The 14,321-nt window shown below is 40.2% G+C and overlaps 1 protein-coding gene across 13 annotated transcripts in view; it reads left to right on the forward strand.

The window, feature by feature from the left end:
- ANKS1B (ankyrin repeat and sterile alpha motif domain containing 1B) overlaps window positions 1-14,321 on the forward strand; it is a 408,171-nt gene that overhangs the window by 378,041 nt on the left and 15,809 nt on the right. For all 13 annotated transcript variants that reach the window (XM_071423209.1, XM_071423211.1, XM_071423210.1 and 10 more), the window contains 2 exons: window positions 2,651-2,779; window positions 6,909-6,980. In XM_071423209.1, the coding sequence (XP_071279310.1) occupies window positions 2,651-2,779; window positions 6,909-6,980 (201 nt within the window). The remainder of the gene's footprint in view (window positions 1-2,650; window positions 2,780-6,908; window positions 6,981-14,321) is intronic.

Raw genomic sequence — 14,321 nt, forward strand, 5'->3', positions numbered from 1 at the left:
ATCCTGAATGTCTGCATTCCCCTAACCTCAGCTCTATAGCATGTTTAGAACATCCTAGAGATATGTATAGCAATCTTGGCAATTCTGTTTTGTCTAATTTAAAAGGAGTAGGTAGTGAGATGATTGTATTTATAGAGCATTCAGTGGATACAAACATGGTCTCCACATGGTCCTGCTCTAAGTGTCTCATACACAAGTTTTATTAGCCTGGTTGAAGATTATTTCTCATTTCTTTATCAAATTGAGCCAAAACAAGAGGTAATCATTGTTCCCCTTTTCCTGCCCTTTATTTACAGGCAGAAACAATGCAGTTCTCTGTACTTTTCATGCTTAATGTGCAAAAGGGAAACAAACTGTAAAATTATGTACTCACTTTACTCTTCATGTACCCTGCTTAATTTGCCAGTGCTGTCCCTTTCCTGCATGTGAGGGAAGCCACCTGCTGAGCAGTGCAACAGAAGGGTTTGGAGCACTACCCCTGGTCACTTGTTCAGTAGGATTTCTGGTCCTGCCTCATGGCCATCCCTGTGCTTCCTTGGCAGAGAAACCAGCGGTCAAAAGATGAACTTTTGTAGCTTTTCTGTCCTGAATTTCCTCCCTGTCCACATAGGAACCTTTTGCTAAATGGCCAGGATGTACCTCCTGAGCTCTGCTTCCCTACACAGAACATGCAGGAGTGTGTCTTTATTAGGGGGAAAAGAAGAACTAAATCAAGTGGTCTATTAGCTGTGGCCTTGAACAGTTCATAAGAGGCAGCCGAGCACACTGTGAGAATTTGTCATGGGTGCAATCCATCTTCTCTTGTTGTGAAAGACAGACTCCACTAATAAGGATGCAGATCCTTGCCCCTTGTAATATGATGGAAATCTTATTTTATGAGAAGAGCTGCCTTGTAAAGAAATCAAATTCCCCCTTCAGATTAAATAAGATAGAAATTTTTTATGCATTAGCGGCCAGAAGGATTCACTTTCGTGGATACAAACTGCCAAAAATTGGAGCAATTGCTCCTGCTGCTTTCCTTTCAACATCTCATGCTGAAGTCATATCCATGGCATATAAGCAACTTAACTAGGCAAAACAGAAATTACACTACTGTGTAATTGGTAGATTTGCTAATGGTGCCAACAGTAACTAACTAGGTTTGACTTGTTTTATGATGTTCTCTTGCTTGAATTTGCCATGTTGGCAGGGTAATGTTGATGTTTCCAGATTTATCTCTTGCTTTTCATTGCAGAGCTGTGCAAATGTGTGTCATTTTGTTATTTTGTGACACATGAAATGATGTACTTGTTTTGTTTACTCTGTCTTGACTTAATTAGTAAGTTGTGATAGATGGCAAGACTTTGAATGTCTTCAATAAGGTTTTTTTCGTGTGTTTTTGATGCTTAACTTCTTTTTGCTGTAAAAGTCTAAACTTCTATCCATGTTCTGTGTGAAATGCTGATAACAATTCCTTGTCAGTTTCAACATATATTTTAACAATATGACATATATAGAAAATACACAGAGATAAGTGTAGGTAAAGAAAGAAGTAGCATAAGCCAAACTGAAATTGTCATGTAGGAGAGGGTAAAATAGTTTGGGAGAGAAGAATGGGGCAGGATAAGGAATAAGGAAGATCAGGAAGGACAAGTGTAATTGCAAAAAGACAGGGTTGTGAGAAGAGGGGGTTTGAGTGGCAGTCCAGACGAGAAAGGATAGGAGAGAAGTGAGAGTGGTGGCAAAGGGAGGAGGGCTTAGGAAGAGGAGAAGTCCATGCATGGGTCATTTTCAGCTAAAGTGAGTTCATGCATGGACCTTGCAAGGTAGAAGGAGCCCCTAAGGAGAGGTCAGTTCAGGTCCTATGGAGCCATGACCCAAAATACAGCGGCAAGTGAGACCTAGACCAGCTGCCAGGCTGGGGACATTCCTGCACTGATGCCTGCATTGGCTCTTTTGGAGGGAAGAAAAGTGTGCTGCCAAGAGATTTGGCAGCAAACTGCACTCCTACCCATGTTCTCTGAGGGCTTTGAGGAAAGAGGGGAGAGGACAGCTCAGAAAGGCAATCTGCTGTATCAATGAGAATGATGAATGTGGAAGGACAATGTTAGTGCCTCCACAATGAGGCATCAAGAGAAGGTGATCAAAGTAAATATTCATGAAGAGATTAAAGAATGCCTCATGTGTTTGAAGAATGTATAATAAGTCTTCAGATCAAAGCAAAGTCTGTGTTATTTAGCCATTTAGGAAAGTTAGTTATTGGTTATATGAGCTGGATAATGGAAGGTGTATTAACTGTGCAGAAAATCTTGTAAAACACATAGCAGAAATTGTGAAAGGCATTTTTGTGCATCTCATGATTTTTTTCAAGTGCTCTCATCCTCATATATGTATTGTAAACACTTGTTTTTAGGGAACATTTCCGGTGCCTAATGATTTTATTCTCAAAGCAAAGAGATTTAATTAAAGCCTCATTAAACACTACAGTAGATGACTTTGGATTATAAATTAAATCATGAAAAATGTTGTAGGAGTTGTGTTCCCTTATTTTAGTAACATGGCTCTGTGTGTAGAAAATAAATCCTTGTTAATTGAGCACAACAGTGGAGGGCTACTTTATAGTGAATTTTCCTGCTCATACTCTTACATCTTGAACAACTGTGATTTTCAGACAGGAGACTGGGGAGAGCCTTCAATTACCTTACGACCTCCAAATGAAGCCACAGCATCAACGCCTGTACAATATTGGCAACATCATCCAGAGAAACTCATCTTCCAGTCATGCGATTATAAAGCCTTTGTAAGTGTTGATAAATTTAGTGCTTTGATTTGGGGTAGATATATTAAACTTGGATTTTGATAGGCTGTTGTGTTTTACTTTCATTTATAATATTTTTTCAGTCACTTTTAGAGAGACAGGTCACTACTTCTGAAATACTGTAATCGTAATAAATGAGAAACAAGGATGCACGGTACCTTTTTGCTATGAATTGTGTGATACATTGCAGTCCATGTGGCATTAGTGTTAGAGAAAGGGCACTATGAGTAAGTGGGTAAGTGTTGTTGAAGTGACAGTGAGAGCAAGGACCCCTACTTTTCATTTCTTACAAATCCCTGTCCAGTAGTTATGGAAGAATAATAAAGCATACCTACCTCATACCTACCTTGATGCTGTGTGCACAGCAGTTAAAGTGTTACCTCACTCGAGTTTTATACAGGTGTTTTAGGGAAAGGAAATAGAGAAAAAGGAGGTGAGGGTCCCACCCTCAACAGACAAAAAGGAAGTGAGGGTCCTGAGTGTTTTTTGTCTATGTAACAAGGGCACATTCAGACCTCTTCCAACCTGATGGCTGCTTGAAGTACCACTAGCAGTCAGTTCCATCGGGGCAAAAATACTTATTTTTACTTCCATGTGGCTGCAGGCAGTTACCACTTCCCATCCCTGGAAAAATAGAGCTTCCCTCTGCAACTAAAGACAATTAGTCTTCTCTAGCTGTTATAAATGTTTGTGGAGGAGAGAAAGGTCTCCTGCAGTACAGAGAGTCATTGGAAGGTGGTTTTTTTAATGAAAAACAGTTCTCTGAAATCTTGAGTTCCCTGTCACCAGGGTGGGGGGACTGGAGCTTCTGGGGAGCTGAAGAGGTATCTCAGCCCACCTTTTTAAATGCTTGCATTTCCCCTTCTGACTCTGCTGGAAAGCATTGTTGAAGCTGCTGAAGGTGCCTGCCAGCCCCCTCTGTGTCCTCTCTGGAGGTGGCCACCTTATGGCTGGCTTATGTACCAAGGGGCTCAGTAGTTACAGTGAGTTTAGGATGATAGCTGGGTGTTAACTGCTGGTCCAGGACGTGGGGTTGAGATCCTCTTCACTTGAAGGGCCTTGGATCTTTGGTGCTTTTTAGGATAATGCTCTGTTCACTAAATAATGCTGCATTTTAGGGAACAGTTGGAAGTTGCTGGGTCGGATTTAAAGCATATCTGGAAAGGAATTAGAGGCTAAAAGCAGGTGAGACAGAGCCTGGCTCCCTCTGAGGAGGGGCAGAAGGAGTGTTACAGACCTGTCTTTCTGAAGAACATCTGTATCTTCCATCAGACCCTCATGGGGTTAAAAATTGCCACGCATGCAGTGGTCATCCCTGGACAGTACTAGAACCTCTGTCTTCCTCGGCACGATGGTCAAGGACCATCTTATCTGCTCTCAGTCTTGTTCTCCTACTGTTCAAAACCTCCTTGCTCACCTCAGATTGAAAGGAAGGTTAGCAACTTCTAGTTCTTTAAATATTTTTCATAGTTTTCAGTGAAGTGAACATGTCTACCTCGAGTGCCTTTTCTCTTTTTGCATGATCCAGCAGTAAATTCATAATCTAATGTTACCTTTGTAGTAGATTGGAAGATGGATCATTAAAGAAATGAAGCTGGAATGACCAGGAATATCCAAGTTAGTGGTGATTAAGGAAAGACCTTCCTTTCCTAAGGACCATGTGTCACCCCTTTGTTTCAGCTCCTTGAGCTGTATTGACCTCAGCTTTAAGTTATAATTGGGGTAGCTTTCACTCTATGTCACATCAATCACTTAAACTGTTGGATGCTCTCTGTATTGCTCCCACATGCCCTGGGTGTTTGAGAAGGGCTGTTTCCAAAAGCACAGAAAGTCAAAAGGAAGCAAAATTTCTTCCAAGAGTTTCGGATTTTTCTGACAACTAAATTGGATGGTACTGCTGTGATTTGTGTGTCTATTCCACAGTCCATCTTGGGAAGCATTTCTGAATGCCTTCAGCTGAGGCTTTTTGCTGCTGTGCAGATGGGACAGGTGCTCTCCTTCTCTTCTCTTTCTTCCTCTTCTGCCTTAAGCAAAAAGCACTGCTTTTTTACCCTGGTGCCTGACCAACTAGTAGCTTTCAAGGAAAAAACAATTTGTTTTACTGTAGTCTCTAGAAAAATGAGAGAAAAAAAAAACAACCCCCAAAGCAAAACAAAAGACACCCAACCATCCAACCAACCAACCAAAAAACTGAAGACATTAATTGCAATCTGCCCAGAGAAGGCTAAAGATTCCAGATGTGTCAGACAGCAGGATTCAGAGAAAAATACAGTTAAGTTCAATATGGTTTTGTTTACTCTTCTAATTTCAGAGTTTGCTTTAAATATGTTGTTTTTCTTCAAGGGCAACATCACTCTGTCCCATCAAATTAATGCCCAAAGCCTTATTCACATCACCAGCAAGGCCCCAGCTGGACTCACAGCTGCTCAGCTTATGAATCTTTCACATCTGCAGTCCTCTAGGAATGCCCTTCATTCATTCCTTTATGCTTGTGCTTATCTGGTAGTGTTGATGTTGCTCACTGGCCCATTTATAATGCCCTATAAAGTGTTTCTCACTAATTGCTGTGTTGGCTACTGTCTACATTGAAATATTTATGCATTTTCTTGCAGGTCAGAGACTCCTGCTGTACACAGTGTAAACTGAAGTCTTTAAAGAAAATATCTCAGTTTAGGTCAGGAGACCAGAGAACTGAACCAGTACACTTTGTGTTCAGTTCCAGCTTGCTTCATCTGTAACTGAAGTTCATTTTGATAGGTTCTTGTCTAAGCTGAAGCTGGTTCACCATCTGGTTGGGTCAGTTTAGGCTGTTTCCAAGAGGAGACATTCTGGTAGAGTGAGACAGGTCAGCAGTGGTGGGTTGCAGCATCCTCTGGAAGGTGCCTCCTTCCACAGTGCTTTCTCTCCTCCTGCAGCCTACCTACCATACTCTCACAGTGGCATGGCTTATCTTCAGCTCCCACGTTGCTCACTTAGAATTGGAGACTTAAGAGAAGCCATGGCCTTGTGCTGCAGTGAGAGTACAGAGAGAGACTCCTCTGTGTCTGGGGAAGAGCAGGTGAGAGGGGCCTTGCTGTGCTCTCTGCTCAGTTAAGCCTGACTTGCATGTGACATCATACAGAAATTAGCAGCTCTAAGGGCACACACACACACACCCACAGGTAAGCAGGCCTGTGGCACCTGCAGGAGAGATGCAGAGCATGGTGTGGCTTTGGTTCAGCCCAGGTAGCTGTAACAAGGCCCCTCTCTGCTAGGTGGGAATGGCAGGGATGATGCAGCCAGCTCAATCCCAGCCACGGTGCAGGGGGTGCTGAGACCTCAGGGGAGCAGAGGCTGCTGTCAGGCTGCAGGAGGGCTCAGACTGGGTGTGCCAACAAGTGACACAGTGAGGGGGAGCCTGTAGCACAGGGCTGTGTCACTGAGGCACTGCCTGCCTTGTTAGCCCTGGAGATGAGCAGGCTCCTGCCAGGTGTTCCTCCCGGTGCGCTGAGCCAGGACACAGCACCCTGCTGCTTCCTCTCACACAGCCTCCTCCAGATCACTAAGGGCTTCAAAATAATGGTTCAGGGGCAGCCTTTCCTTAGCAAAAAATAATGGTTTAAGCTAGTTATAGTGCAGATTTATTGTCTCTCTTTGCTGACATCGGGCTCTGTTTGCACATAAATTAGTTTCAGATTGACTACACCGAGGTTAAGATCACTGCTGGCCTTCTCATCCACATGACTGCACACATAACAATAGGAGTTTGGCAGATGGCAGCTAAAAAAAGCAAATTCTCCATTTTATAATCAAATGGTTTTTTTTAAGATGGAATCTGTAGTATTTGTTGTTTCAGTAACTAAAATGATAAGCTAGAAGACTTTCAGGTATTGTTTCAAATGCTCCAGCTGATTCAATACACTTGTTGCTGTGCATTCTTGTTTCATGGGTTGATTAACATATTAGTTTAAATGATTTGTCAAAGAACTGCAGAGTAAGAAAGATCTAAAGCAATACATTAGGAAATAGATTGCTACCAGTAGTTTTTTAAAGCATTTTTTTGTGCATTTCTGCAAATGTTTGTTGGTTCTGGAATTTCAGTTAATCTAAGTGCAATGGATTTCTGTTCTAGTATTTAGGTTCTATGCTGGTAAAAGAGTTAAGAGGCACAGAGTCAACACAGGATGCATGTGCAAAGATGAGGGTAAGTTTGTAAACCTATTCCTTCTCTGTTGTAATAGTATTAAATAACTGTGATTGCTTGGGCTGTACCCTTTTTGTTTTTGTAATGTACTGTTACCCTTTTCCTTTCCTTGCTTTTACATTGATATTCAATAGGGAATCTATTCTGTTTTATATCTTAATTTGAAGTAATACCAAAATTTAAAGAGAATTTTTTATTTTGCATGTTGTATCTAACAAAAAACCCCAAAGGTTTGTGTTATGTTTCTCATGAATCTTTGAGTATGTTTCAAAGTACTGTCCACACAATTAAGCATGCCCATATTCAATTGTTTTATAAACAGAATTTATAGCTTTTATATGATAATCTAGATTGAATTTTCAATGTTAAACATGTAGTAGTAAATATTTAACATGTTACCAAGCATATTGGTTTTTACATATGGGCTAATCCAACAGTTACATAATCCTATGGATAATTTTTACTCACATGAGTATTTCCTTTAATTGTTAGTTACTTATATGCTTTTTGATTAAAGGGTGAAATGGGGTCTAACTCACTTTCATCTCATGGTGGAAAAGAAACTAGGTTTCCTTCAGACTGTTAAGAATATGTTTTTCTGTGGCTCTTTGGCCTGATACTGGTTTGTAGAAAATTACAGTAGTCTATCTCCAAGAAACATTGCTGCTGGAAATGCAAAACAAGCCATAGTCTGATTTATTCCCAGCTGTAGTTGTAATAAGAATACACCTGTTCCCAGCAATGGTGAACATATCATGGGCTGACATGACTAATTAATGAAGAAAATAATTGTTTGCTAATCTACCAAACCTGTACAATTACCCAGATGAATGAGCAAAATCTTTTCTTCTGTGTATCATGAGTCTCTTATGCAAGATGTCTCTGAGCACAAGAGGTGACATTCAGACCAGAAAGCTGGAAGATGTGTAAAATTCATGCAATCAGACAACCATTTCCTGCTGGTTACATGTGTGCAGCACACAGACTTCCATACAAGCTGGTTTAGCTAAGGGCTGGCAGTAATTCACAATTATAGACTGCCTGAAGATCTGAGGCTTTTCAGCTAATTACATGCTAATCATTCCTTACCTGGGCTTAAACTCCTCTGAAAAAAACCCCAACAATTTGACACAGGGGGATCTACAATCACGTACACGTGTTCTGGGGAATTAATAGAGCCTGCAGGCATGCCATCTTCCAATCCAGTTTTCAAACTGTCAGGCTTAGCAGTTTGATTCTTTAGGCATATGCATGTTCAGAAATTAGGGCAGAATTTGGCACTCTAGTAGCATATGACAACTTCAGTAAGTTTTCTGACTGAACTAGGAGACTTAACATCAAAAAAGGCACTCTAAATAATTTATAGGCATTTTAATATATATTTCTATAAGTAATAACTTTGGCCAATTAAAATTATACAACTGAAAAAACTAAGTGTTTGAAAACAGATTTAATTTAAAATACACATTTCCTATATAAATAGTGCAGTTGCACTAGTTTTCTATAGTGCCATACAGGATACTTATATAATAGTGTGATGGGGTTTTATGTACATTTGTTTTGTACATTCTCTTTTGAAAAAATTGTTCTGTGAGAGTGTTTATTTTGTGGTTTGAGGTTTTTTTCATTGCAAAGATATTTGAATAAAGCAGTTTTTAATCAGGATTTCGTCTATTCTTTCTATGTATCCTTTTAATCATGTTCCTATTCAAGTCAAAAGCAAAAATGTTTGACTTAATGGGAACAAATTATTATTTTAGCCTGTTTCCCAGTGAGAAAAATGTATATTTTTCCAAAGCTTTTTCTCTCTGGATGTCTCCTAAAAGTTTTTGTCAGTGAATTGGGAGTCCAGGTTGTCCAAAGTCATCCTGAAATTTTGCTGTGATGTTCGTTGCTGTATTTAAGTAACCTTGGGTTGTCATTGAAAAGCTGGTTTCTGTTATAGTTACATTTTACTTTAAATGTATTGAAAGGTACATTTCACTTACAAGAAAGAGAAGTGAAAAGTTGAATGTATTATTTGTCTGGCTCTCAGGTACTGAATTCTTTACACTTGTCCAGTGTCTCTAGAATCAGCAAGACCTTTACATAGGGTTTACTATTGTGATAGAACAACATTTTTTTATTCTGGTATTTTATTTGTTATTCCATGCACATATTGCAAAACTATAGCCTGCTGCAATCTGAAACGTTGGGTATTGGGTCAGTATGTCACATATAAACTTGTACCAGGTGGAGGTCACTCCCCACAATTTTTTTTAATCTTTCTGGACTCAGCCACATAATGGCTTTATGGAGAATGTATGCAATTAGGTATCTAATTTTTCTGTCAGTGTGGCTTTTGATTCTCCATCTTTAACTTAATGTTGCTCTCAAAAATGTTGACATTCACTGAATGTCTTGCAGTCAGCAGGTGCACAAGGATGAAAGAAGTGTATCAGTGAAAAAAATCTTGATCTTCCTTAATCATTTATAAATACAGGGAAACAACAAAAATGACATGTTTGCTGACTGCAGATCCCTCACTGTTAGTTGTAGACGCTCCCAGGGCTTTCAATTATTGCAATTGATGGTTTTGGTTCTCCAGGGAAGTGTCATGTGGATATCCCTTGTGTCTCTTTGCAGAGAGGCTTACAGCAGCCTCCTTCTTATAGCTTAAAAGTAAAAGGAGAGCCTCAATCTTCTATAATGTAAAAAAAACCCATCAAGAATAATAATAATTTTAAAAAAAGGAACAAAACAAAAGAGCGACAACAAAAAAGACCTGGGAACCTTTACCTTAATAACTCTTCTTGGAAATCCACTGTGCTTCTCAGCATTGTGCAGCAATGTGCTCTAGCAGGGCAGATGATGGATTTGTTTGGGGAAAGTCATGCAGATGCAATAGCTGGAGCTCAACACTGGCGTCAAGGTTATACCTGGTTTTTTTCCCCCATCCAAACTGCAGAATCATGTAACCACACAAAATTATGGATATTTGTCAAGAACTTCACTTTTCTATTAATATATTTGCACTCCTTTATATTTTGCAGTTTCTTATTTGTTTCCAGCTATTTTCTCTCACAAACTCTCTCTCTAGTGGACAGCACTGTCTCCTTATCTCCATTTCCACCCACCATAAACTGACCTTTCCTACTTGGAGATTAAACCTTGCCTTCCTGGCCAGAATAGATTTATTAATTATATTTGAGAGATGCCTTCAAGAAATTAAGAGTTCATTTTTTTCATTGTGAAATAGAAAATACTGCAAGTTGAGTTTTCAATCAGATCGGTGCCTTCATTGCAATTTATCATAGGAACAGGAAGGGAGAATAAGATGTGTTTGCATCAAAATAAAGGCAAGGGTTAAAGTTAATTTGATCTAGAAAGATACTTGTTCTCTACAGAAGACTTAATTTGGCATTTACACATCAGAATTCCTTGACAGGTGGGAAGGGGATTGTTTTATACTTACTGGCATGAGCACAGCAACAAGGTAGATTCTTTCTTAGCAGCTCTGTTAAATCACTGATGTTGCATACACCAACTGAACTGTCTAAACCAGGCAAATATTTACTGCCGCAGAAGGGAACTTAAATTTGGTTCTGGGATCCTGCCACCTTCCTGACTATTATATTTCTTTTTAAATATTTTCTTGCTAGGAATAGGTTTTTAAATTTCAGGTCAAAATTCTGAGGAACCAGCAATATAATTCTGTTCACAAAGCAGGTGAAATGTCTTGCTGACTTAAGACCAAAATGTCAAAGTTGGAGTTGCTATAAGATCTGATTCTCTTATCTCTGGAAAGTGAGGCAGAGTTGACTCACTGAAAACAGGCAGCATCTGGGGCCTTTCTTCCTCCTTTCATTTCTTCTTATGTAAGGAAGGAACCGAGTTTAGATGGCAGTCTCCTTGTTTCTGCTAAACCCTTTCTTGTTTTTCAATCTCTGTTTCATTTTTCCTCCAAAAGTAGAAGTCTGCATATGTCTCCTGGTGAAACTCCCTGGGCAAATACCATGTCAGCATCAAACACTATTTTGGGATTTAGACTCTTCAGTCTCTGCTCTTTGGAGACTTGTAGCTCTGCCTCTCTCTTGTGTGGCCGCTGCTTTCAGAGGGTCTACAGTGGAACAGGCACATGGATCTTACTCAAAAGGAAAAAATAAATAGTGGTGGAAGATCTTATGAACATTCAGTCTCTATGCACATCCACATCATGCTGTACCATGTGTTCAGAGAATTGTATGTCTTTGAATTCTGGCTGAAAGGAATCTCAAGGGCAGTTGGAATGCAGAGGAATGCTCAGAGATATCGCAAAAGAAAAAAATATCTCCCTCTCAACTAGGTGCATTACCCCAGGTGCAATGTTCATATTAACAATGTAGCTTGGAGGCATCCACTAACTGGAGAGCAGTAAAGAGTTTTGTACCACGAGGATTGCAGATGTAGTTTTATTCCAAGTGTTAAATTATGTCAGTAATGCATTTTTAAACTTTTTGGACAGAGAGAAGTTAGTAAGTATTTGTTAAAAGGCAGATTGTATAATTGTATGTAAATTTGCCTTTCTTAAAAGGTAAATTGGCTTCGAAACTTACTGGTCATGTGTGGACTTAAAACTTTTATTTCAGTTTCATCTCCTGCATGATCTTGTCAAAGTGATTCACTCAAGCTCCTCTTCCCCAGCTGGTCAAGGGAGATGATTGTCCCACTTTACTCTGCGCTGGTGCAGCCTCACCTTGAGTCCTGTGTGCAGTTTTGGGCACCATGCTATGAGAAGGAAATAAAGCTGTAAGATAGCATCCAAAGGAGGGCCATGAGAATGTTGAAGGGCCTTGAGGGGAAACCTTATGAGGAGCAGCTGAGGACACTTAATCTGTTCAGCCTGGAGAAGAGGAGACTGAGGGCGGCTCCTGCATGGCACTCTGCAACTTCCTCATGATGGGAAGAGGAGGGGCAGGCACTGATCTCTTTTCTGTGGTGATCAGTGACAGGACACAAGGGAATGGCCTGAAGTTGTGTCAGGGGAGGTTTAGGTTGGGTATTAGAAATAGATTCTTCACCCAGAGGGTGTCTGGGCACTGGAACAGCTCGCCAGGGCAGTGGTCACAGCACCGGCCCCACAGAGCTCAAGAAGGGTTTGGGCCACACTCTCAGGCACAGGGTGTAACTTTTGGGGGTGGCCCTCTCTAGGGCCAGGAGTTGGATTGGATTCAGTTATTCTTCTGGTTCCCTTCCAACTGAGATTTCACTGATTCTGTGAACTATTTAGTAAAGTTTCATAAGCCTTAAATAAATACCAGACTTACTGGTATGATAGTAGGTGGTACTAACACATGTTTTAAAATGTGCAGTCTGATGCCATTTAGAATTAACAGTTGCTACCAGTTTGGGAAAATATTCAGATTCTTATAAGGAAGTGAATTCCAATACATAATTGGATAGAGTTGCCAGCTAGAGTGTTCATATCGATATTAAAAATCTATATAGGGCTGAAGATTCATTTGCAAAAGTAGAAAGCCAAGATGAAGACTTAAGATTTTACAGGCTCATAAACTTTTACTTGGAATTTATTTATGTATGAGGTTGTTAGTGACTTGTCATAGCTGAATAATATTTCTTTCCTGTGTCTTTGCAATATCAAATATAATTACATATAAACCTAAAAGTAAATCTGTTTTATTTTGGCCACTGTATGAAAGCTGAGTAATCCAGTTATAAATGCATGTATAAGTATATTGAAGTGGTCAACATGGCAAAGTAGAAGTACCAGTGTATTCCCTTTCCTCTTGGCAGAAAATAAATAAATGAGATGAAAGATTTTCAGAGGGGGCTGTGTTACACCATGTGCTACAGTATATCAAGGGAATTTGTTAACATCTTACTTGGACACCATTCTATGTGTGTTTCTGAATTTCTTATTCAGCTGCTTTGTGTGGGTGTGTGCTCAGAGATACCATGGTTTGTTTGTACACTGCAGGAGCATTCAAAGGTGTTGAATTATTCTATGTATTGTTGAAGCAATACATAGAATAATTAATGCATAGAATAAGGTATTGAGGTACAATCCTGTCTTGAAAAGGTTAAAGGCCCTTCAGGGTTGCAGGTTTTGTATTTGCTTTTTAAAAATAGTGTGAGGCCTACGATGACGAATGGGAGGAGGAAATGAAGGGCAAAGAATCAAGTTAGTGTCGACAGAGAACCCACCTCAGGCTCATTCGACTCGTGTCTGTCCAATGTAGGGGATCGCTGAGAATAGGTTTGTGATTACAGTAGCCGCTAGTTTATATTACTTTATTAAGTCCTCTGCCTCTTAAGTCATTGTTAACTACCTAGATTTGTTAGGCATGCTGGCAGGGTGGATCTCAAATTAGTTGGATTTTATTTTGTATTCTAAATGAATGTCTAGAAGTCCTGCACAGCCTTTAACTCAAAATCAATATGCAAGTGGAAATGTTTTACCTACTTAAGACAATTTGTAGTACTACTATAAAATGAAAATAAGTTTAGGCTCTGGATAGGAGAGTGATTTTTTTTTCAGTGAAACTAAAGAAAACCCATGAACAAGATGAGATGCGAGATTGCACTCCCTCTCTTGCTCTCTCTAGCACCACTGCTCTTGCATCTCCTTGTGACCCATTTCAAAAGGAGAAATTGGGACCAGCACTGTCCAAGCCTATGCAGGGTTTTGCCACTGTCCTACATAATGGCAGCAGTGGGTTCAGATGCAAACTCAGAACAGTCTTAAGTTCAGACCTTTGTTGTAAAAGCAGTCACTGTGGTAACCAGGTAGTCATGCAGAGGGTACCTTCTACCTTCTTCCACTCAGCTGATCTACATTGTGGGTGCTGAGGGGATGAAGCAGCTTCATTGCAGCAACTGCATCAAAATACAGACAAGACTGGTACTCCAGATGTTCCTTGTTCTGAAGAGAAAGATGCTCTGTGTCTTTTGAGAAGTCTGGGGAAGCTGCACATATGTCACATTAGATTTAGGATGGTGTTACTTTCTTCTATCTTGCTGTGTATGCACACAAGCCTGTTTTACGGTTCTTGAATTATACATGGCCTGCTTTCACGTAGTCATTTACCTGTCTGGCAGCAAGGATTTCAGAGGTGCACCAAAGCTCAGTCTCTCTGGCAGTGCAGCCTGTGCAGCACAGAGGCTCCTGCCTGCAGGAGCAGGGCACCCATGGAGATGGGGCATGCACATCTGTCCTGACGTAGGTGACCAGCTGATCAGCACAGGCACTGGCAAGGAGCCTGGAATAGGCTTGCTGTTCACCCAGGTGATTCTCCTAAAGAAGTGTATTGAAATGAAGAGCCGGTAACAGTCACAAACAATGGAGTTTATAGGAACTATGAC

Source organism: Agelaius tricolor, unplaced genomic scaffold (assembly GCF_023055355.1).
Source record: "Agelaius tricolor isolate 1412-34295 unplaced genomic scaffold, bAgeTri1.0.p SCAF_3, whole genome shotgun sequence".
NCBI classification, from domain to species: domain Eukaryota; kingdom Metazoa; phylum Chordata; class Aves; order Passeriformes; family Icteridae; genus Agelaius; species Agelaius tricolor.